Source organism: Gopherus evgoodei, chromosome 6, assembly GCF_007399415.2.
Source record: "Gopherus evgoodei ecotype Sinaloan lineage chromosome 6, rGopEvg1_v1.p, whole genome shotgun sequence".
In the NCBI taxonomy this organism is placed as follows: Eukaryota; Metazoa; Chordata; order Testudines; family Testudinidae; genus Gopherus; species Gopherus evgoodei.
In genome coordinates, this window is record NC_044327.1 from 47,492,476 (window position 1) to 47,518,380 (window position 25,905).

The 25,905-nt window shown below is 40.4% G+C and overlaps 1 protein-coding gene across 7 annotated transcripts in view; it reads left to right on the forward strand.

Moving 5' to 3' along the window:
• AOPEP (aminopeptidase O (putative)) overlaps positions 1 to 25,905 on the forward strand; it is a 350,923-nt gene that overhangs the window by 48,005 nt on the left and 277,013 nt on the right. For 6 of the 7 annotated variants that reach the window (XM_030566094.1, XM_030566098.1, XM_030566100.1 and 3 more), the window contains 3 exons: positions 5,192 to 6,144; positions 16,352 to 16,518; positions 25,184 to 25,340. In XM_030566094.1, coding sequence (XP_030421954.1) covers positions 5,300 to 6,144; positions 16,352 to 16,518; positions 25,184 to 25,340 — 1,169 coding nt within the window. In that variant the 5' untranslated portion in view covers positions 5,192 to 5,299. The remainder of the gene's footprint in view (positions 1 to 5,191; positions 6,145 to 16,351; positions 16,519 to 25,183; positions 25,341 to 25,905) is intronic. The other variant, XM_030566099.1, reaches the window with a different exon arrangement.

Below are 25,905 nucleotides of genomic sequence, written 5' to 3' on the forward strand. Positions count from 1 at the left end.
ATCCAGGTCCCCCTTAACACGTGAAAAAGTAGCCAGAGCAACGGGGATCTTCTAGGAACTAAGGTCATCAGAACTTCGTAGGTGAGGAGGAAAATCTACCATGAATGTGTGCCATGTTGTGGCCAATACCTGAGAAACCATTCCCACACGCGGCTAATATCTCCAAATACTGACTGGTCTCAAACTTCTCATTTTTGAGCAATTTAACTGCGAAGCTTGCTGAAGCTTGACTCTAACTCCACCTATATACAGTTAATGTTCTGGACGCCTTCCATTTGAGCTCCAGGCCAGTACATTGGTGCTGTTGGTATTGGATGATCCTTTCATGACTGGACAAGAAGCAGATACTCCTATTTATATTGCTGGACCTCTCTGCTGTATTTGATATTATCAAACATGGAATTCTGTGGTCAGTTTTCAGAGTTGTCCAGTGGTTAGCAGAACTATGCTGATGTGGCTTCATTCATTCCTCTCAGACTTCACGTAGAGAGTTATGATGGACACCTTGTCCTCCACCTCCAGAAGTGTTACCTGTGGAATCCTACTAGGATAAATTCCCTTCCCTGTCTTTCTTGTGTGCATGCCCTCTCTCCTGCTTTTTCTTTCTCTCTCTGAAGCACCCAAGGCATGTTGAGACAATATGGACTGAAACGCCAGCAATATGCTGATGGCATACAACTTTGTATCACTTTCATATCAGATGCAGAGAGCATCACCCTGCACCTGTCTGATGGCTGGTAGCAGCAGATGGTTGAAGAGAAGTTGGTAGAAGCTGAATATCTGAATAGATGTGGTGGTGATGGTGAGGAAAGGGAAACACTTTAAAGAAGTCACCCTGTCTTAACAATGAGGGTGTCTGCCCTCAAATTGTCAAGGAATTCCATAGCCTTGCTTCTGGGTAACTTAATCACATAAGTAAAAATTGCCCTTTTTCATGTATGGCTGGAATGAGGACACCATCACCTCCTGTCAAAGCCAAACATAACCTCAGTGATCCACAGATATGTGACCTTGAGAGTTGATTGTTGTAATTCTCTGAACATCAGGATGTTACCAAAAACCCGCAAAAAAGCTACCTTTTGGTTCAGAATGTAGTAGCCTGTCTCTGCGTAAAACAAGCTAGCATGAGGACATCACCCCAGTGCTCTGTCTTCAGAATCTCCCAGTTAAATACTGGATCAAGTTTAACGTTTCAGTTCTGCTCATCAGAATCCCAGGGTTGTCTCAAGTTACTTGAGGGACCACCTCACTCTGTGGGATCATACCTTCCAATGGCATCCACATTCCCCTGGAAAAATTGAAGTGTCCTTGAGAGAGAGTCATGCACAGAAAACAGTGCTTTCTCTATGATTGGCCCATGTAGCTGGAACTAACCCATGGAAGATATCAGGATGACTCTGAATCTCCTCATCTTCAGAACAGAATGTAGAACCTATTTCTTTGACCAGACTTCCTACAATAGCATCATATTTAAAAAACCAAAGACCCATACATACCAAATAAACTAAAGCCAGTCCTTGAGAGGAAGATGGAGACTGTGGTGGTGGGGATGGGGAAGGGGAAGAGAGAGAGTTTTAATGTGTACACTTTATAATTTTTGGAAGATGCTCAAACCCTTGCTCAAGTGATGGAGAGGGGCAAGACAAAAGCAATATACATTCATCTTATTTACTTATAAGAGGAACTATATTAAACTTTGATATAAGAGCGTATATAGAACTCTAAGATTTTTGAGATGTGTAATCATATATGTCGACCTCAATTAACAGAAATCTCTTAACCTAAATCCCTACGTTTTTCTTTGCTTCATTGAAACATGTGACCACCTTGAATCTGAGATTTTATGTCCTAAAATAATAATTTTTATAAAATGATTTAAATTGATTTAATTTTCATTCAAATGAACTTTACACATACTTTAATTGAGTTTTACTGGTACAGTGCTTTGGTTCCTCCTAACCTTGCTGTATGTAACAACTAATTACATAGTTATAAATCCTCTAATGTTTGTGTGCACTGAACTACAATGTTAGTTTTATTATTGTAGGATTTTCTATGGTGCATATCACCACAGTATCTGAGAAATTCAGATATGTTCATCATAATGTCCCTGTGAGCTAGGTATTATCATTCTCACATTATAGATGGAGAATTGAGGTACAGAGATTAAGATACTTGCCAAAAGTCATCCAGAAAGTTTGTGGTAGAGTCAGGAACAAAACCCAGATTATGTGAGTCCCAATGTAGTCCATTAATCATAAAATCAGTATTGGCACAATAGCATATAGAACTTTTTGTCTTTCATGGTTGTATTTGCAGTAGGCTTCAAGCCAAGGCACTGTACGAAGAAAGCGGTCACAGCTCTGGTAGCTCTCCTACAGTTCATAAACAGGGCCGGCTTTAGGCCAATTCCACCAATTCCACCTAATCGGGCCCCGTGCCTAAGAGGGCCCCGCACCCAGTGAGAATCTCTTCCCTAGCTAGAGGCACCTTTTTAATTTTTACTCACCTGGCGGCGCTCCGGGTCTTCAGCAGCCACTTCAGCGGTGGGTCCTTCGCTTGTTCTGGGTCTTCGGCGACACTTCGGCGGCGGGTTCTTCAGTGCCGCTGAAGATTTGGAGCAAGTGAAGGACCCACCACCGAAGTGCCGCTGAAGACTTGGAGCACTGCCCGGTGAGTACAAGCCCCACGTGTTTTTTCATGGTGTTTTTTTTTTCTTCCTTGCCAAGGCCTCGTCAAAACTGTTCGAATTGGGCCCCGCGCTTCCTAAAGCCGGCCCTGTTCATAAACAAGAACCATCCTCCATACTCATACTTCTGGATGTGTCTGTGGCATTTGTTACCAATATTGACTAAATACTCTTGTTCTATCTCTAATATTCTGTTTATTTTTAAATAGAAGACACTTCGCATTATGGTAATGGTAATGTATCTAGTTACGCAGATCAAACTAGGGTGGGGTAAAATGTTGAAGCCAATTTGGCTTCAACATCGAGCCAGATTTGCATTGGAATTGACTTGTGTAAGTCCCTGTACTTGTACAAAGGTGTATTTATTTCATTAGGACTCTGCATGGGCTCAAAAGTCTGCTAGTGGATTCCATGCAAGTTTGAGTTCTAAAGGAGCTAAATGTACATATAACTTGCCTAAGTGGGTAACTAAGATGGTGTGCAGCATGATAACTGTTTGCAAATATTTGAAGCGTGTCATAATCGAGTAGGGTAACTAGCAGTAATGGAATTAAATGAGAGAAAAACAGGGAAAACTTCTCCCATGTGGAAATACTTGCAAGAGGGAGTTTGGGAAAGGAAATTCAGTGAGGAATTTTGAGTGTCCTCCTAAATGTTCTCTGAGCATGGGGTTAGATGTAGTTACACCCAGTGTGAAATGAGCTGCCGTTCCATCCTCCCAGCTCTTTGTAATTACTTGGATCCTCTGAAGGAAAAGGCCTTGTGTGTTAACTTTGGGTTCCATGGCATGATAAAAGGTCTGTGTTAAAGGGGATCATGAGACATGCAATCAGGGCTTTCACTTGCTCTAGCTGTCCCCCAAACACCCCTTGGCCAGGGGAGAAGGCCCAATGCTATGATACCTTGTTTTCTGGGTAATTTTCCTGGTAGTAGTATGGGGCGCAATGTAGTCCCTTCTTGGCCTTCCCCTTGGGATACCAATCTAACAGAGAGAGTACTCCATGGGCACCCACAAAAGAGGGAAGGAGTAATAGAGAAATCTGATCCTGACCGCTGTTTTGCACAGACAGTGGGAGATCCACATACAAATCTCTTTGAGATGTTCTAGTGAGGTATATATGGCTGTGAAACAATATCCCAAGGGATGCCTCAACACTTCAGATATATAAAATAAACTGGACAGATGTTATTGAGAACATTCCTACATTGGTAGAGAATGGGCTAGTTGTCCTAATGGTTCCCCACCTTCTCTAATTTCTAATCCTCAAAATATTTTATTTATTTAGTTCAATTTTTAAAAGGCTGAGTAATAGAGATGTAAAGTAGTAATCTTTGATATGAAAACAAAGCTCACCACCAAATAAATTTTGACAAATAAGACTAGAATGCTCACAAATGCAAAGCTCATTCTGAGCAAGCCTACCCTAGAGAAGCTGCACTAAGAGTTTGAGCTGAGGTTTTCAATTTCTTGTCTCTAATGTTTATTACTATATATTCAAAAAATGGACAGAAATAGAATATGCTAGAAAATATTCAGTTACAACAAAGAAACATCAGTGAGCTAAATGATTTTGAACAATTTGAATGTTGTCTCAATCACTATATTGTACAAACAAAGTATGTATTGGTTCAAAACTTTCATGAAGAACTTCTGTCTTTTGTTGCTACAGATGTTGATGCATTTTATGTTTTTCTTCCTTGTATTGGTATTTGCATATTTTCCAGTGAGAAGACCTTTTGTTTGCCATAAGTAGGCTATTATCCAGAATGTTAATGGATTTCCAGCTATTAAGATGTAATGATATACCTTGAGTATCTAACTATACATTTGAAAAATCTCCATGAGCAATCTCAAAGGAATACTTAGAATGCACTCCTGGTAAATTGGCTCATTTTCTTGTAATTTACTAGAAGTGCTGATATGCAAGCGGTTGTAATATAAAAAGTACATTAATCCCTGGAGTTACATTGTATATATTAAATTATTACTCTCAAAGTATAAAACATACGAGGCCATTTAGCCTTCTTTCATACTTGTTACTTAGAATCACAGTAGAAAAATAATCTCCGTCATTTGAGGCAAGAAATTTATAAATGATATGTTTAGCATCTTAAAAACAAGATATGCTGTAATAAAGTAAGTTTGATCGTGCATAAAAACTCATATTTTTCAAAGGGTTGCCAGTGAAAAGAAAGTGCTGTTAAGGAAGTTATATCATTAAAGCTCATTTCCTTTAGTTAACAAACTAATATTTTGAGAAATCTGTTCACTTGGACATCTTCTGTGATTGTCATATAGATTAGACTGCCTGCTGTTCTAGCTGCCAGATCTTGAAATCTTTTCTTAAGGAATATGCTCACTACCTCAGTATAAACAAAGGAATTCATTATTTGACCATAGAAATTCTAATAATTACAGCACAGTTATTTGTATTAATTTCTAGATACATCCATTTCAGAACACTTGTTTAAAATGTTATTTGATTGTTTTCCCTTCTACAGAGTAAGAGAGAAGTGGTGGAACTGTAACTCACTACACTAACTTATATGAACCAACCGTTATTTATGCCACTGGGATGCTGAAAGTCCTGGAAACATGTTGTGTAAGAAATGACAGAGAATTTGCAAAGCCGTTGCCTAGCAAATTGGAACATGGAGATGAAGCTAGATCCTGCTAAGGATGACCTACCCCTAATGGCCAACACACGCCACATGCTCGTAAAGCATTATGTATTGGACTTAGATGTGGATTTTAAAAGCCAAGTTATTGAAGGCACCGTAGTTCTCTTTTTTGAGCCTGGGAGCAGATGCGAAAAAGGAGGCAGTGCTGGGGAAGGACCCTGCCTTTCACAGTCATATGAAACATGCAAAATTAGGGCATCTGAACCTTGTCACAGTCCTGTGACAAATGTAAGTGCCTGCTCATCTAAAACAGAATATAATGATTTTGCAGTCTGTGCTAAAGGTGAAAAAGATACTTCTGATAAAAATGGTAACCATAGCAACAGAGAACAGGTTTCTGGGATTTCTAGTTCAAAGAACTGCTATGACATAGAGAATCATGGGAATGAAGATTTTTTGCTGGTATTGGACTGCTGTGATTTATCTGTGTTAAAGGTTGAGGAGGTAGATGTTGCTGCTGTGCCAGGTATTGAAAAATTTACAAGGTCTGCCAAGCTAACTGATGCTGAAGAGCTGAGAAATCTTAGGAATCAGATTGTACATGAACTTGTGACTTTACCTGCAGATCATTGGAGGGAACAGCTATACTATTACACCCGCTGCAGCCAGGCACCTGGTTGTGGAGAGCTTCTGTTTTCCACTGGCCCTTGGAGCTTGATGATAGGGAAAGCAGAGGTTCAAGCACCAAGAGACTTCCCTCATGCAATAAGGATATGGTACAAAACAAAGCCAGAGGGAAGATCAGTTACATGGACCACAGACCAGAGTAGCAGGTATGTAACTATTTGCTCTACAGCTGTACACATGTTCATTTTATACGCGGAGAGAGAAGAATTCAGAGTGATGCATTAAATGGGAGTAACTATGCAAAGAAGATAAACATTCATTTTCACTGCTTTCTTTTCATCCTTAGTCTGAATTCTACTGGATTACAGTAAAGCAGGTAAACTGAAGGGCAGACAAAACCCTAACAAGATTACATTCCTTAATCCTAGATCAAATGATTGCCTTTATTTAGTTTGCGTGTTCAGGACTGGAAGTAATGGATTGGGTTGCATGTCGGGTAAGGTGTATGTGTCGGGGGGGGGGCGAGAGGGGAGGGGTAGAGGGTGGGATGAGGTAGTTGTGGGGGAAGAGAATATATAAATGAAAGATACTTTCGCTTTAGTATTCTGCGTTGTTTTTCCTTCCTAGCATAAGAAACTGCTCATATAATATAACAATTGGTATTTGTAATACTGAGTAGAATATCTCACAAACTAGCCTTTTGTCATTTACTAATTCTATACTGAGTTTATAGTTAGAATCTTTTCCTGTTTAGTCTCTCTTAACCAACTTTTAAAATCTCCTTTGTGCATAAAATAAAATACATTGCTGATGGCAAGTAAATTGTGAGTTGCAATTTGAGTGGAGGTTTGGTTATTATATAGCATTGTAAATATATATGATGCTGTACAGAGCACTTAAAGTTAGGTTTACAATCACATGAACTGTAACTTCATTGGGTCATATTTAAATTGGATTTCAATAACTTACTGGATTCCTCAGTGGAGATAGTTGAGAAATAGCAACAAATCTACTGTGCCATCATGTTTGACGGTGGTAGGGAACCAGGTTCCAGTAAACTCTTGTCACTCTTCCACAAAACACAAACTGAGCTGTCATTCAGTCTCAGCCACGCTACTGGAAATTGAGTCACTTCACTGAAGTCTGAATTTGGCTCTCAGTAGTTGTGCATAAAGCCCTTGGACAATTTTAATACTGAACCTCTACTCAAGCTTTAAGCAAAGAGTGTTGTTTGCTCATGTTCATTACTAATCAGTAGATATTTCTGGTCCTGAAGAAATATTCATTTGATGTGGGATTTTTTTTATTCAGTGAGGGCATGCATTTTTTTACCATTGCATTGAGTGAAGCACGAGGAGGTTGAGTTGCCTGTAATCATACGATATATCAGTGGCTCTCTATCCTTCATTTTAGTTTTATAACTTTCTGGACACCAGCTGGCATCAGACTTTTTTACAAGGTGTTTTTTGGTGGTTATTCCAGGTTAATGTTTTGAACATTCGGGAAATTTTTATAGATTAAATCACTAAGTGCTCTTAGTTTTAAATCTTTTTTCCCCATTTGATTCCTAGGGATAGTACTGATGTTTTTGCTGCTTATATTAGAAGCAGCCCATGGGAGTTGCACAGAAGTGTGCAGGCTTTTATGCTTCTGTAGAGTGGAAAAGACAAGACTATGTGGTGATCATTATATCAGAAAGTTTGATGGAAACAGTCTGTTGTAGCTTTGTTTTCTGTCTCTTGTAGTTGATTTTTTTAATTGCTGTATTCCAGAAACTATTTCCTATCACAAGTTTTCAGATCACAGACAGGTACTAGAATCCTTATTTTCAGAGGTTGTGAAATGAGATTTACAGATTATACGTCTATAAATAAAGGGATTAACTCCTTTCCACACCATACAGAAATTTTGTCGTCATTTATTTTTTCTTTGTTTTCATTTAAAAAATAAAATCAATTAATAGTATATGGGGATGGGGGAGTGATGTTTTAGTGTTTTATTACTTCTACAATGCCACATATGTGAATGATGCTATATAGATAGACACAATGTCAATCCTTTCTCCAAAGTGTTTACAGTCTTGGGTTCCAATCTTCCAAAAAATTGCTCAAATGAATATGACGGAACAGACATTCTATAGTCATTTCAAATGCATTATCTTCTAGTTTGTTTGTACAGTGCTTTGAAGATGTAGTATTCAATATGTAATATTCAATAAATATTATATCACATTTTTATTTTATTTTTGTAGATACTTCTGTTTGTTGTGATTCACAAAAATCTATTTAAGCAGTGTGATTATGATTAGTGGGCTGGATTCACATGAGTATATGCATAAGGAAATTAAATACGAGCATAATGGGTTGCATTCTTTTTTCCAAAGCAAGGCCTGAACACATGGAATTTCAGTGATTCACTGTTTAACCCTTTGATACTAGAAAATGCATTAATGCTCACAGTAGGCGCTTCCATCCAGCCCCAGGACATTGGGTTTATATGTTAAAAACAGATGCCTTTTCGAGGCTTCCTACAAGAGCAATAAATTATGGGGCAAAAAAAAGAAGCAGGCTTGCCCTTTTTTGTTCTTGCCTTTTCCCAGAAGTCTGCAACAGTATCCTTATTAAGATAAAAGTATGTATAGAACAAAAAATCACTTGAAGTGTGGGAAAGGTGTCAAGGATCCCAATTCAGTGAGGTCTCCCAAACTTTGAGGATGAGTAGCCCTGCTGAAGTCAGTGAGACTACTCACGCACTTAACATTATGCCCAAGTATTTTGTAGATTTAGGACCTATCAAAATGTCATTTTAGGATTCCAGGCTTATTATTTAAGTAAATTATTCCATATTAAATATACTCAGTTTATGATTTTCACAACTGCCAGCTTTGCAAATTAAACTTGGAGTGTGAAAATCCACACAGGTTCCTTCTGCCTTTACTCATCATCCACTCTAATAAAGAAATTGCAGTTGGAATTTATTTTATAATTTGGTTGACGTATACCTACAACAGAATTCACCTTACTTTCTCAGAGCTGTTCTAGCAATAACAAAACCTTACTTTTCATAATAAAGGAGCAAACAGGACTCTGAATACATACAAGTAACATATTTGCTGAGTCAAATGATAGCATTGTAGTCAGTTCTCAGACTATAATGACCTTTTAAAATAAAACAAGGATCTTCAGCATAATCTCTAGAACAGGGATTCTCAAACTGTGGATCGCAACTCCATTTTAATGGGGTCGCCAGCACTGGCTTAGACTTGCTGGGGCCTGGGGCTAACGCCAAAGCCCGAGCCCCACTCCCTGGGACCGAAGCCCAAGCCCTGAGCAGCAGGCTCAGGTTACAGGCTCCCTGCCTGGGGCTGAAGCCCTTGGGCTTTGGCTTTGCTCTCTCATCCCGCAAGGGGGAGTGGGATTCGGGCTTTGGGCGCCCCTGCCCAGGGCGGTGGGGCTTGGGTGGGGCCCAGGCTTCGTTCCCATCTCCTGTGACTGTAATAATTTTTGTTGTCAGAAGGAGGGTCACGGTGCAATGAAGTTTGAGAACCCCTGCTCTAGAACCAAGGGGTTCAAAAAGTTCAAAGTATCTGGACTTATTTGAACCAAATTTCTGGATCTTTTGAGATAACTTGCAGCTAATTTTTATGAAAAGTATTTGACAAAATGTTTTAAAAGCATTCTACCCCTTTTTGTCTTTGTGCAAGCTGTAAAGCTTGCCACTTTCAGCATAAATCTCTTATTTTAATAATAATTATTAATAATTCAGCTGAGGGTCTTGAGTGCATTGCAAATATTAATTGATTCACACAGTTCCTGCTTTGATGTATATAAATTAGTGTTTTCCCTAATTTACAGGTAAGTAAACTGAGGTAGAGGGAGATTAAGTGAGTACCTTGAGGTCACAGAAGATGTCTGTGACAGATCTGGGGATACATAAGAGTCCTGTTTCCCAGTTCTCTGCTCACATTTAGACCGCAGTGCCTCTACTGTAATAAGAGCCAAAGAATTAGTAGAAAAGTGCTTCAGAACCTTTTCAGAACTGAGCAGCTTGCCAGGAGCCTGAAGACTGCATCTGATTTACAAATGGATGTACATGTTACTTTAAGCAGAGATAAATGCATACCGTGTATGTTTACAGAGTACAGTAAATGTACATAGTACTCTACAAAATCTGTAGAGAGGAAAAATGTGTTTGAGTTACATTGGAAGGAATGTTAAAAGGGAAGAGTAGAACTGCTTCTTTGCAACGGAAGGCTTTAAAGACACAAACATTATGCGATGCAGGTAGATTGTAAGGTTGGTTGTTGCAGTTGTTCAGGTTCATAACGGAAAAGAACTGCTGGCTGGTATTTCCAAAGAGAATGTTTCCAAAAAGGAGCCCTCTTATGGTAACTGTGATATTTGTTGTTTGTCAAGCATACTGGCACATAAAGAAATTCAGTAAGCTTCTCTCAAGAAATATGCACTGGAACATTGTGAGTCCGTCAATTCTAGATAAATCTTGTCCATCTCGTCTTTTGGGTTCAGCTTGTGATGTGTTAGCAAACATATTTCTGTCCCTTTGAAAGTGTCTGAACCTTTCATCAAATGAACTTTAAAGTCTGTCTGGATTTTTCAGCATAGGGATAACTAAAACACTTGGGTTTCTTGAACATTTATTAGGAAATCTAAAAACAGAAAAGACCTGTTTCTTTTCATGACTGCAGCCAAGACCTCTGGTCTTGTGGGAGCTGCAGACAAAGGCCCATGACTAGCTTCTGCTCTCCTGGCATTTGCAGCCAGAGGTCTCTGCTCCACTCCTAATTTTAATATTTTAGATACTTGTAAGTAACATATTTCAGCAATTATTATTTTTATTCTTAAATAGTCAAGAAGTAGTTTCTGACTGATTAGACGTGACATTATCATCAAGGTTCCAAGTTAAAACATTATTGAAATATATTCATACCTCCTAACATTTAAAGTTAATACAGTTGCGGGAGTGGGGGGGGGGCACCAGAGTTTTGGTTTCAAAGCGAGCCTGCCCTGCACTTACCCCACAAAGGCAGCATTGAGGCTCCTGTCCCATGGGGCTGACTGGGCTTGGCCCCTGGTACGGTGGTCGTAATGCCACTCAGGTTTGGCCCAGTCCCACTGATGTGGGGGAGAGGTGGGTTGCCAAGCCAAATTTGAGTGAGTAGAGCTGCAACTGTATGTGTTAGGGCCCAGGTTTCAAGCCCTGTGTTGGGGAACTGAGCCCAGTCAGGCCTGCAGGACAGGAGTGGCTTCGACTGGGTCAAGGTATTTTGTAGGTCAAAGCGAGTCGATCCCACAGAACCCAGGACTGTTGAGAGATCTTTATATGGAGGCAGTATGCACTCAGAACTATAAGCTGTGTTTTGGGGCAGTCTGTCTATAGAATCAAAGCAGACAATATTTTTTTGGTTTACATTTGCAGCCAGAAAAGAGGATAGAAATTTAATCATTATTAAAAAAAAACCCCTCAAATTCTGGAGAAACTGAGAGGCTACCATATGGCTGCAGGAATCACTTTGTGGGTTGTGCACCAAATAAAAAAATAGCTATTTTCCATCATTCAGTTAGACATTGTCATAGTTATAGGCCAGGCTTGGAACAACACTCTGAGTAGAGTTAAAAAAAATCCAAGAAAGGATATACTGATTTAGATGAAATGAGAGCCAACCTAAAACATGAACCAAACCATTTTGAAAGTTTGGATTGGTTCTGTAAGATATTCCTCCCTACTGGGTCCAAAGTCTGATTTGTGTCTAATGTGCCCTGGGCTTTTGATGATAGCCCTCAAAATCCAATATGAAGTACAGCACATCTGGCAGTCCCTTATTGGGTAGGTTGCTGTCTTCAAATCTATCTAATCTAGCCAAGTGTTCATTGTCTGGATCTGCCCATTGTGAATTTTCTGAAAAGGGAGAAGCGTTCAGCCACTCAGCTGTTTGTTCCCAAAGAAAGAAGGGGAGGGGAAAGGGAAGAGGAAGAGATAAGATGGAGTTGGGGAGAGGAAGAAGGAACAAATTAGATTAGAAAGTTCTCTAACATAATTTTACTTGTTCTGATGCTATGCTGAGGGTTTTAGGAATTCACAATATTTTTGATAATGTTTTCTATGCAAATATTGGGGACATAAAAATATTTTGAAACTGACCCATTTTTCATTTTTTAAACACTTTGAAACTAAAACAACGTCAGATGGTTATTTAACATAGACACCATGTGACATATCCTGTGTAGATTGCAGTTCCCTGATGCTGTAAGGGAAGTGCAGAACCATCATTTCAGGTCAAAATTCTGTTTTTCTGGTCCACTCATCTGCTGGAATTGAGCAGCCCAGACCTAAGGTGGGGAATACTGCCAACTGCAAGATACTCTGTAATTGTGTAGCACCATCACACTGCTGACATTTTAACATGTCTCTAATGTATATTAAGTATGGAAAAATAAATAGCAAAGAAAGTAAAACGTGATTCAGAGGAATAGAAGGAACCCAGTAATGTTTGTTTTTTGTTTTTCAAAAAATGTGGACAAAACAGGTTAAAAATTTCACTGAAAGAGGAAAAAATATTTTTGAGTAAATCATGGCAGAGTTCTCCTTTTTGCAAATCTTCTAAACTCTTTTCTCTCTGACATAATGAGACAGTTCAGTGTTCGTTGACACCTCAGTTAGTACCAACCTGTCAATCAGCTAATCTCCAGGCAATCATGCCATGAATATATGAATATCTAACTAGAAGCTGATGTGACTGTTGTTCTGACATTCCCACTCAAACTGTAATAGGGTTCTGTATGGTCTGTTGCTATTTTCATGGCAGACTTTGACATATTTGAAGAAATTTGGTTTAGGAATGCTAAGTTAATCAGTATATCCTGGGCCATCCATAGAGTGGTGTGGGACCTGGTACAAATCAGCCTCTCTGCTAGTCTCCTTGCCATCCGTCCAGTGTGCGCCCCCTGTCTGCCCGACCGCTGCTCTCCTCCTCGCCATCCACCCGCCTGCCTGCCTCCTCACTCCCCTCCCGCCTGCTGCTTGTCTCCCTACCCACCTGCCTGCCTCTTGCCTCCGCATTTGCCTCCTCACGCCGCTCGCCTCCCACCTAACCTCCCACCCACCTCCTCACCTGAATATTGGGACAAATCACGTCCCGATCATACATCAGCCGGGACATGGGACAAAGGGCTAAATATCGGGACAGTCCCAATTTTATGAAGTGCAGGGCATCCAAAGTGCAGGGGCTGAGGTGGTAGCCCCAATCACCCTACCCAAGGGACAGCTCTGAGTATATCTGAACAAAAATAGCATAAAAGCAGCTATGGAAAAAATGGAAACCCTGGATTTACCAAATATTATAACCATTCTCCAACTTTTTGACTTTGTGTGTAATTATCACTATATTTATGTGCCCATTTAATATATAAAATACTTTAAAAATGAAGGTAAAGGTATTTGAAAATTAGAAACTGCACATACACAATATGCTATTTTGTATTTATTTTCCATATTAGTAGCACAGAACTGGAAGCCTGGAGATTAGGTTCTATTCCCAGTTCCCACTGACCTTCTGTTTGACCTTGTACAAGCCATTTTATTGCTCTGTACCTCTATTTTTTTCTCCCATCCTCTGTTTGTTTTGTGTATTTAGATTATAAGCTCTTTGGGGCAGAGACTGACTCTTACTATGTGTTTTTACCATGCCTAGCACAATGAGGCCCCAAATTTGGTTGGGATCTCTGAGCACCAACCTAATTAGTTAATTGTTAATAATAATAATAATTATGTATATGTACCAAATTACAGAGCTCCATATATTAATAAGTAGAGAATAGGCTGATATTCAGATGATACTGGAATTCAGATGTCCTAATATCTGTGTGACATTTGGAATATGAGTAAAGGGCCAGATCCTGGGGTCTGGGCTTTGTGTTCTCAGTACAGCCTATGTGTATGTGTGGACGTGGCACAAAAGTGGGGGTAAGATCCCAGACTTTAAGCTGCTGGCTACCAGTCTGGTACCCCAGTGTAAAGGATAGTAGCTTTCAACTGCTGTATGTTATGCCAACTGCCTGTGGGCCCAAGGGTTTTTTCAGCAGCTGGGGTTCACCAGCATATAGGAACACATATGTTATGCTGACTACCTGTGGGTCTAAGCAGCTGTTTTGACAGCTGGGATTTGCCAGCAGGTAGACACCCTCTGACCTTTTTTGTCAGAGGGTGAGAGTGTGGGTTTGCAGGGAAGCCACTACAGTGGTGCTATACCACTCAAGGAGTTCCTCATGCTGGGAAATCCTCCAAGGGCCTCTTAGGCCAGGTTTGAGGTTGGTTTAGACCATTGGAGGAGAGCAAAACAGTCTTAGCAGGGCCAAGGCTCTGGCTAAAAATCTGAATATCAGCATCACCTTTCTCATAGCAATTCGTTCCTGGAGTACCTGGGCTCTCCTCCTGCAATCCTGTGGTTTTTGTGTGGTTTCCATGTACCTGGAACCATCCTCTACTCCTTCTCTTTCCCCTTTGTCCACAGATGCTGTAGCTCAGGGGTAGGCAACCTATGGCACACGTGCCGAAGGCGGCACTCAAGCTGATTTTCAGTGGCACTCACACTGCTTGGGTCCTGGCCACCAGTCTGGGGGACTCTGCATTTTAATTTAATTGTAAATTAAGCTTCATAAACATTTTAAAAACCTTATTTACTTTACATACAACAATAGTTTAGTTATATATTATAGAAAGAGACCTTCTAAAAATGTTAACATGTATTACTGGCACGCAAAACCTTAAATTAGCGTGAATAAATGAAGACTCGGCACACCACTTCTGAAAGGTTGCCAACCCCCTGCTATAGTTAGTCTTCTGTTTCCTTCCTAGATTTTTGGGGTGCAAAGGGTATCTTCTAGGGAGTAAGTGATCTGCCTACCTTCCCCCCGCACCTCTCTTTCTCATCTAAAACATTTTTGCTCCCATTGTTGTGCACTGTTCCTTTTTCTGTGGCAGAGACCCATTGTTTTCTAATGCATGCCTGGTTACCAAGGGATGTAACCTTCAGTGATTCACACCAGAGTGATGTGAATTTATGAGGAAGTTTGTAAAGCCTACTTGCCTTTCGCCCTTATGTGCTCCTGATGTTTCTGGAGAGTGATTGTGGATTAGGGGATTAGGGCTAGGGACTGTGCCCCCTAGAAATGCAGGAAAAAGAGTGGGCCTGCTGCTGCCCCAAACGTTAGAAGAAAATAAGAGTAAAAGGCCAGTAGGCTGTAAAAGTTTCCTGAATAATTCACTTTGGGGTTTGTTCCCTAAGGTTAGATCCCTTAGTAACTCAGGATCTAGTAGGCCTTATGTCCTTCAAAAAGAAACACGACACATTTGACAAAAAGACTAGTGGTAGCCTCAGAAAATCTTTCATCTATACTACCGCACAGCTGACAGCTTTTGTTCACTCCCTCTGTGCAGTAAGGGCTTGGCTTTTGGGAAGGAATTGAATTAATGAAATTCAGTGTATTGAGGTACTACAGTGGCCACTGCAAAAGATGCTGCTTCCTTGCAAACTAACAACCACCTTCCTACAGGATTTGGTCACTTTTCAAATTATGACATAAATAGCTGACTCCAATATTGCAAGTCTCAAGCATTCAAAAATTTTGTGTTAAGCCTCCAAAGCTATGAGATTTGCTTAAAAATCATGAGATTTAAAAACATGGGTTCTTTTATTTCTAGAACACTTTAGTTTAGGGCACACTTTGATCACATTTTCAAGCTTTTCTCTGCAATTATGAGGTTTGTAAATGTACTTGGTTTTTTTTTTTGGTAGTTGAAAACTGAGATTGTCACATAGTTACTTGATTCTAGTAGTTGGTGCTTAAAGAAAAACACCAGGGATTGTGAGACTCATGATGATATAGCGAGAGTTGGCAACAGTGTATTCATTCTAAAATACCCATATTGGTCCCTTGGGTTCACAATTCCCAGTGGCTGGAAAATTATTGCCTGAGGTCCAAAGGTCATGGCATGAACAAGGGAGCAGAAAGGATGGGAATATCTATGCCATTTTTTTCTCTGCTGTCTCTTACTTATAAGTTAATCTGTTAGGATGGATAACTGCAAAACTTCAAGGTTTGGTATCTTGGCTGGTTCATATAATGTTAGGTTGAAACCAGTGCTTTGGAGCAGAGCCCGGAGCTGGAGCGCGGAGCTGCTCCGGAGCAGTAGAGCTGCAGGTTTTTGCCTGGAGCTGGAGTGGAGCCAGAGCACAGCTCCAAAGCCCTGGTTGAAACCCATAATGAGATGTTGTAACCAGTAAGTAAGTTTGAATTTCTTTTTATAATGGCAAATTCTACTCAGCTTTCACTATTTCATGTTTTAGAGTAACAATGATGTCACTCTTGTTTTTATCTTTCTCCCCCCTCCCTGTAGGCCATGTGTTTATACGATGGGGTCTCCAATAAACAACAGGGCCCTTTTTCCATGTCAGGAGCCACCGGTTGCCATGTCAACATGGCAAACCACAGTCCGAACAGCTTCTTGCTTTGTTGTCTTAATGAGTGGTGAAAATTCAGCAGAACCAGTACAACTTCAAGAAGGTGCAGTATATATATTCTTAATCATGTGTTGTACAAAATGATGCTAGCAAAGTGCCAGAAAGTAGTTTACAAAGATGGGTGCACATTATTATCTCTATTTTACAGAGAGGGAAATTAAGGTACAGGGAGGCCAAGTGACCTGCCATGCAGCTGGTGTGAGTACTTAGGTGTTCTAACTTCTGATCTGGTACCTCATCCACTGGAATATATTGGCATCTGTTTTTTTCAGGTATAAACTTCACACAGCTCACTAACTGGCTTAGTTTCAGTCAATCTACAGCTAAATATTTGGCAGATCAGCCCACAGACTGCTGAACGCATTGATAACAGGATATAGACTTTTGGTTTGAGGATGCCAGTTCAATTTAGGAAGGCTGGTAGTGTCTGAGGATTGTTACCCATATCATAGCTGCTTGTTGAACAATGTGAAATGAGTTGATGATCTCAGTTTGATGCCAACTGTCCATGAAAGATCTTTATTTCCACTTCATCTGGAACCAGTGCAGTGGCTCCCAGTGCTCACTACTGCCTGCCTGCTTAGAGTCATGCAAGAGTATGTTCTGAGTGATGTCTTCCCTTCGTTTTTTGCTGCACTTCTTCATCACCACCTCCGTGCACAGTATGAAGGGAAAAGCAAATGTAAGGTGGTGCCAAGCATAACTGCACCAAGCTCATTTCCCAGGGTTAGTTCTGAGCTCTCTTTGCAGACGCCAACGGTCAGCATTTTCAAATTAATCACGATTAATTGGGCAATTAAAAAAAAAGTAATCACAATTAATTGCGCTGTTAATAATAGAATACCATTTATTTAAATATTTTTGGATTTTTCTACATTTCTAAATTTATTGATTTCAGTTACAACAGAGTACTACTTTATATTTATTTTTTATTAAAATATTTGCACTGTAAAAAACAAAAGAAATAGTATTTTTCAATTCACCTAATACAAGTACCATAGTGCAATCTCTTTGTCATGAAAGTTGAACTTACAAATGTAGAATTATGTACAAAAAAATAACTGCATTCAAAAATAAAAATGTAAAACTGTAGAACCTACAGGTCCACCCAGTTCTACTTCAGACGATCAATCTACTTCACCAGACAAACAAGTTAGGTTACAATTTGCAGGAGATAATGCTGCCCGCCTCTTGTTTACAATGTCATCTGAAATTGAGAACAGGAGATTGCATGGCATGTTGTAGCCGGCATCGCAAGATATTTACATGCCAGATGCGCTGAAGATTCATATGTCCCTTCATGCTTCAACCACCATTCCAGAGAACATATGTCCATGCTGATGATGGATTCTGCTTCTGTTCTTTTTCATCATCTGTGTCAGATGCCACAAACAGAAGGTTGATTTTCTTTTTCGGTTGTTCGTATTCTGTAGTTTTCGTTTCTGTAGTGTTGCATGCTCTACGCCTTGTCCCGCTCAGATTTCGGACAGCACTTCAGATTCTTAAACCTTGGATCAAGTGCTGTAGCTATTTTTAGAAATCTCACATTTGGTACCTTCTTTGCATTTTGTCAATTCAACTGTGAAAGTCTTCTTAAAACAAACATGCACCGTATCGTCATCCGAGCCTGCTATAACATGAAAAATATGGCAAGTAAAACAGAACTGGAGACATACAATTCTCCCCCAAAGAGTTCTGTCACAAATTTAATTAACACATTTTTTTAATGAGCATCATCAGCATGGAAGCATGTCATCTGGAATGGTGTCTGAAGTTTGAAGGGGCATACAAATGGTTAGCATATCTGTCACATAAATACCTTTCAGTGCCAACTACAGAAGTCCCATGCGAATGCCTTTCTCACTTTCAGGTAACGTTGTATGTAAGAAGTAGGCAGCAGTATCTGTTGTAAATGTAAACAAACTTGTTTGTCTTAGTGATTGGCTGAACAAGAAGTAGGACTGAGTGGACTTGTAGGCTCTAAATTTTTGCATTGTTTTGTTTTTGAGTGCAGTTATGTAACAAAAAATTACATTTGTAAGTTACCCTTTCACAATAAAGAGATTGCACTAAAGTACAAGTGTGTGAGGTGAATTGAAAAATACTATTTCTTTTATTTATCATTTTTACAGTGCAAATCTTTGTACCAGAAATAATAATATAAAGTGAGCTGTGTACACTTTGTATTCTGTGGTTAATTGAAATCAATGTATTTGAAAATGTAGAAAAACATCCAGAAATATTTAATAAATTTCAACTGGCATTCTGTTTTTAATTTTTTTTTAAATATATGGAGATATGCCTATCTCATAGAACTGGAAGGGACCCTGAAAGGTCATCAAGTCCAGCCCCCTGCCTTCACTAGCAGGGCCAAGTACTGATTTTGCCCCAGATCCAATGCTCAAATCACTGAGCTATCCCATTCAGGCACACATACATAGTGAGGTATTTGAATAAGGTGTGAAAGTGTTTTTGAAAATGGTAATACACCTCTACCCCGATAGAGCGCGACCCGATGTAACACGAATTTGGATATAACGTGGTAAAACAGCAGGAAGCCCCGGGCCCTTTAAAGCACCACCTGAGCCCCGCTGCTTTACCAGGTTATATCCGAATTCGTGTGGAGCCCCGGGCCCTTTAAATCACTGACTGAGCCCCACTGCCAGAGCTCCAGCGGTGATTTAAAGGGCTCTGGCTGCTGCGGGGAGCCCTAGGCCCTTTAAATCCCCGCCTGAGCCTTGCTGCCAGAGCTCCGGCAGTGATTTAAAGGGCCCGGGGCTCCCCGCAGCAGCTGAAGCCCCAGGCCCTGTAAATCACCACTGGGGAAGCCAGTCCAGTCCGGCATGGCGGTACACCGTACTGGACTAAACCCGATATAACACGGTCTCACCTATAAGGCAGTGAGATTTTTTTGTCTCCCAAGGACCACGTTATATCGGGGTAGAGGTGTACATACTTTATGGAATGTTTGGAATGGGAAAACTTTTTCAGAAAGTTGATAGATAAATTCCAGATACATTCAAAGCATTCTGTAAGCTGCCTGATTTCTAGGTTTTTTTCAGGGGTGCTAGAGATAGTAAGTCTCCAAGTCATGTAGCCTTGGATGGTGGGTGGATTTGTTATTCAACACTTAGCTGCCAACGCTGGTTTCTTCCATCCCACATGCATGCAGTACACAAACTTATTTAATCCAAAAAACAGCTTTAGATCCATTTTGATTTATTTTTGAGAATCTGTATCTTGGGCACATTAGGGCTGCTATGATCCAGGGTTCTATACATTGCTCAGTATTTTTTTCCTTTATAGTAGTCAGATTTTCACACTCCCCTTTCATTCACTTAAATCCATACAGAAAGAATGTAATTCAACATTAGTGTTACTACTGAGAACAAATATGACCATGGAGAAACACCTACTTTCCCCTTCATAGCCTGCAACCATAGCAGCTTGTTCTGCATTCAAGTCAGATTTCACAAGCTAAGCGGGGTTAGATCAGTTCAGTATTTGATTTGGAGATCTCCAACATGTATCTGCTACAAGTGCTGCAGCCAGTGCTGTTCCTGATTCATCAGTGTATCTGAGTATTGACCTAATACTCCAGCACTCTGGTGCTTGGGGGCTCTCTGCTGCACTGTCTTCCAAAAGAGATGTGAAATCAAGGTGCTGACCACTAGAAGTCACTAAAGATGTCTTAGAACTTTTCTGATGGGCAAGGCTCTTAATCCTAATTTCCCAGACAAATAGTTTGGGGTAATTACATTTTGTTTTGCTGTAGCTTTGCATCTATGCTATTTTTCATTTTCTTTCTGAAAGTGTTGTGTAATGGTTTTATGCATTACTAAACATAATAGTGTTTCCCATCAGAGGTGGCTGAATTTCAGTGGTGGATGAAGTAATCCTGTGTGTGTGTGTGTGTGTGTGTGTGTGTGTGTGTGTGTGTGTGTGTAATATGTATCTCAGTTTGTATTTAAAACACTAAAGAATTATTTGAGGTGAAAGGTACTATATAAATATAAGAAAATATACCTGTTTATTAGGTCAGACGATAAGATATACTGACACTTGTGTTTATTTTAGTTATAATGTACGCATTGGTACTCAGAATTGTTTTTATAACCATTTCAAAGACAATTAATATGCATAAAGAATCTTGAAGTCATTATCTCATTGTTGTTGTTTGAAACACAAAAAATAATTTTTTTTAAATTTTATTTTCCCACACTTACAAATAGATTGCACTTTTCCAGCCATTTTTAACTGAGTCCTAAATAGATAACATGTGAATTAGAAAATATCCAGTTTTATTTAATAGGTGCTGTTCCTCTATTTTCTGCAGGAAACGCCAGCTATTTCCCTTGTCCTGCCAATGAGCCCTCACATAGCACAGAAATGTTTCAGTGATATAGAGTGTTACTTGCACTATAAGGAAGAGCCCTATGCTGAGTTCATATGCATTGCCTTCCCTTTCCCTATAGGTGGTGCTGTTTCCAAGAGAGTCACATGAAGGCACTGGAGTTAGAGAGTGGAGAGCAACAAAAGGAATCAGGAGAAGGGGAAACACTCAGGATAAGGGAGGCGAGGAAAGATAAGGGAGAAGAAGAAAGCAAGTGAAGGGAAAAGAGGGGAGACAGAGGAATTGGGAGGGACAAAAAGAAAAAACATTACAGGTGCAAGACATTCAAAAAGAGGAAGAAAATGGGAAAATGTGGGTGGGTGGGGGAGACAGAGAAAACATGAGAAACAAATGATCTCTCCTACCAGTAACAGCTGCTCATGTTGGTTACTGAAAGGAAGCACTACCTGCATAAAGGCCAGTTCAGTCATCAGGAAACGTCAGGAACCACAGTGGTGAAACCTTATTTACCTCACAGTATGCTCTGAGACTTCTTGTCAATTCAGTGTATTCTGGGTTGCAAGGACATGAGACCCGTGACAGCCTTGTGAGCAGTGGATTGGGGTTCAGCAACATCTATAAGCACGATAGGAGCCTCAGGGTGTAGTGATGGGGATGTCCAGTGTTTGCATGGTCTCTATAAAACCTGCACAAAGAAAGGGCATGTGGGATAAGGGAGAATACGGTGTTGAATTTTGTAAAGACGAATCTATAGGTATTTGAAAGCTCATGTGAAGAGAGAAACAAGTTTATTTCTGCCCTTCAGTCCCATTTTGGTGATTGTTTTAAAGGCCCCTGCCCTCTTTCAGGACTTGATGATAATCTTCTGGCTCTGTGAAGTTTGTTGGCCCTCAGATTGTGTGACCCACTTTGCAATCTCCTCTTGATGTGAAGAGTGGGAGAATAAAACTACAAAAGTTAAAGCTTTTGAGACTCCAGCATATGCAGAATACTGCTACCCATCTCCTCTCACGTAAGAAGCAACATAAACATATCACCACCACATTAGATTGCTAAGCTCTCTCCCCTTTCATTTCAGTATTCTGTTTAAATTGCCGTCTTCTTTTAAAAACACTTCACAGTCTTGCTTACTCCAGTCCACCTCACTGAATTTGTGTCTCACTATGCTCCTCTCCCTCCCTCTGTTTTGTCTAGCACTAGCCTTCTCTCTTTCCTGTTAGGAAATCTCACTGTTGTGAGAGCCTTCTCCTTTATAGGAGAAAGAGCCTTCGCCTCCTGCCATCTGGAACAGTTTTCTGTCTCCCCACCTCATTGACTCGAAGTCTTGTTTCAAAACTCAGCTGAAAACACACCACTTTCTACCATTCCTGTCCTTCGTAATTTCTTTCTTCCTTTGCTGTTGTTTGACCCGGAAGTTGCACTCTTTATGTGAACGTTTTGGAATATTGTTTATGTGACAGATGCTACTCACAATGAAGTATTGTTATGCTGCCTCTGGGTCTGCTCTTGTTCCCGTTGAAGTCCATGACAAAAGTTTCCATTGGTTTCATTGTGGGCAGGCTTGGCCTTTGGTATAGTTTACATTACTGGAGCTCTCAACATCAGCCTTTTGAAATAATTAAATAAATGGTACTTCTCTGGATGGCCTCTTCCTATACATGGGCTAGTGCCTGCCATGGCTGGTTTTCAGCTTCCACAGTCTGGGATTTCAAAACATTTTTCCTTTGGCAATAATAATGTATTTCCTCTTTGTTTCTAGTTATGTTGTAGTGAACATGGCAGTCTCTGTTCACATGTTATCTGTGAGGTCAGCAAAGCTCTGTGAATGTTATATGTTTAACCTGTGATTCAGAGCCAACAAAAGTGGTTCATGGCTTTTTCTGTGGTGGGGACCACCAATCTGGCATTTTGAGTGTACACACATTTAGGGTCAAATCATGTCTTTTCCTCTGTGGAGGCTCCATTTTCAGTGGGGTGGTGTTCTATTGCACAAGCAGGTGGGGGCAAACTTCCCAGTGGTAGTGCAGGGAAGTGCTCATCTGCCTTATGACACGAAGCCCAGAGGTGGCCTTACAGCACCATGCAAGGCCCAGAGATACACTATAGCACACTATATCATCCCTCACCTCCTCTGTACAGACATACTATTATTCATATTTATTACAACAGTGTCTCTGGGCCAAGCGAGAATGGGACCCCATTGTGCTAGGCACTGTGCAGACACAGAGTAGTAAACGGTTCCTGTCCTGAAGTGCTTACAATCTAAATAGACCAGACAGACACAGGGTGAAGGAAGGGATAGGATGCACAAACAGAATGAAAATGTGATGGTGGCAAATGTCACTTTTAGTTCCACATTGTTTGTTTGTTTATTTAGGGTGGGTTTACTTAGAAGGGGATGGAAAGAAAAGGAGAGGTTGGGGAGAAGAGGCTAAGAGGGGTAGGTGTGGAGTGAAGCTGAGATGAAGAAACTGAGGGAGCGGGAGAGCTAGAACAAACAGCCAGTCAGCATAGGCCAGAGAAAATCGAGACAAAAGTAGAAAATTCTCTGAAAATTCAGTGGTCCTTGCTTTGGCTGCTTCTGTTCTTATAAATAGAGTCTCTGCAATTACCCTCTCCCACTTCCCCAGGCCACAAGGGAGAGGGCAGCCCTTCTAGTGCTCTCAGCGTGTGTGTGTTTGGGTTTCCATGCACAATTCTGGGTCCAGGAGGGTGCTGTGGAGAGGGGTGGCTCTGGCTGTCTCTACTCCCCACTTCTCATTGCCCATTTCTTCCCCCCACCCACACCCGATTTGGCTGCTAGTACTTCTGCTTCTACTGACTGGAGTCTCTATGCCTTGAGGAGGAGAATTGCCTCTTGTATTTGCTAGTACCTGGCTACTAGGACCAGGCAATGGCAGATTATTTCCCCTTAGTTAGGGTTTTTTACTTTTCTTTAAAAAAATGGTAGGGTTCCATGGTTGTAACCCAAACAGTGGCAGCTCCAGGCACCAGCGCTCCAAACGCGTGCCTGGGGTGGCAAGCCGCGGGGGACGCCCTGCTGGTCTCTGTGAGGGCGGTAATCAAGTAGCCTTCTGTGGCAGCCTGCAGGAGGCTATGCCGAAGCCGCGGGACTGGCAGACCTCCCGCAGGCAAGCCACTGAAGGCGGCCTGCCTGCCATGCTTGGGGCAGCAAAAAAGCTAGCGCTACCCCTGAATCCAAAGACTACCTAAAAAAAAAAAAAAAAAAAAAGCTCGAGGTCGGGATGCAGTTGCATGCCTATATTTGCATTCAAAATTACCATGACTGCTCTACTCACAAATCAGATACACATACAAGTATCTAATTAGATTGCTGCATATGCAATCGCCCAATTTGTGTATGCAGCTGTGGTAACTGTATTTGTAAATGTAGGTGAGTTCTTGCATGTGTGCCTAAGGTGCCTTTAACAGCAACAGAAAAATAGCTGGGCAAAAGTAATAAAAAAAAGACCCTGTATGTAGGTTTGATCAATAAAAACTTCATGGCTCCTCAAAACAACTTTCTCCACTTCTCTAAATGGACTCTGCTTAATTGTTCCCCTATACTAAGCAGATCTTTCTCTGGTAGACTCACTTACCTTTTCTATCCCCTCAGCTTCCAGATCGTCCCATAGGGCCAAATTCTGCACTCATACCAAAACTGAATCTGATTCTTGACTTCTCATTGACGTGCTGATGCATTGTGCCATTTCAGATTGCCAGGCAGAGATCATAAGTTTTACTGTATCTTTATTAGACTTCCAACAGTCTGTTCAGTGCTGTGCAGAACATACTGAAACATGGTCCTTCCCCTAAAGAGTTTGCAATTTGAAATAAACAAACCATGCTGTTAAGACAAAAACAGCATTATTAAGGCTATTGTTAAAGGACTGCAATCGATTTTTTTTTAAGTTAAAAAATGTCCTTTCTTAGAGGACTTAAGGATCCTGTTTGACTCCACCCATGATGGTAAGATTCAGTGTTTTGGGCCATTGATGTAGAATGTTTTCATGAGGTTTGCAGTCATAATGTTACAATGCTGGATTTAATTTTTTGTAGATGCCTAGAATCTGAGGATAGCAGTGTGAATGTAAGTTTTTAGGTCTAAACTATTTGCTAATGTCCCTTTCAATCTCCAAGGTAAGTAAGATATCACTATCATATAGTAAACAATGTGACCTGAATAAAAACAAGTTATTTCCTTCTTGAACAAAAAAAACCAAAAACCGTGCGGAGGTGGTAGGAGAGGTTTGGCTCAAAAGCTCAAGTGCATTGAAATTCAAAGTGCTGATTCTGGGAAATTGTTCTCTAACCTAGAAGGTAATTTGCTGTTTGGTGCTTTTTTTACTCATAGGTGTTTTAAGTTGGTACTATTATGTGACCATGCCCATGCCAGCATCCACCTTTACTATTGCTATTGGGTGTTGGACAGAAGTTAAACAGGAATCCCACATAGCTGACATCCGGACAACTAACGAGTTTTCCTCTCTGTTTTCAAGGGCCGATCTCAGGTTGGTGATTAGGATATTACTAAAAAATAAACATTTGAGTGAACATTCCATTTATTCTGTGAACCATGAAAGTGAATTGTCTTTGCAGAGGGACCACAGCAGAACGTGTCTAATCAGAGCAGAAAGAAATCTTAGGGAAGTAAGTCCAGGGGCAAAGGATTGGCAAGGGTGTGTTGCTTGTGTAGAAAAAATTAGGCTAATGGAACATGACAATTAGTTTCTACCTGTGTTCAGCCTAGTTAACAGAATTTTTAAACTCTGCACTTTATCTTCTCATCTATAACCGTCTGCTTTGCAAAATCCTTAAATCCTTTCTGTTTTTATTCAATTAGGAACAGAATAAAAAGTTTCTTGCCTGTTAGATTGCTTTGTAGGTCACTTAAGCTGTTTTGGTTCCAATTACTTCTGTTTCCATGTGGATTGTGAATTAACTTAAATACAGTTAATCAGACTCTGCATATTGAGGATAAAATGGTGATTTCGTAAGGGGCTCTTCGGTTAAGCATTCCTGCTGAATCAGTGCTCTGTTAATTCTAATATCACTTCTTAGTGAAACTTTAGAGAT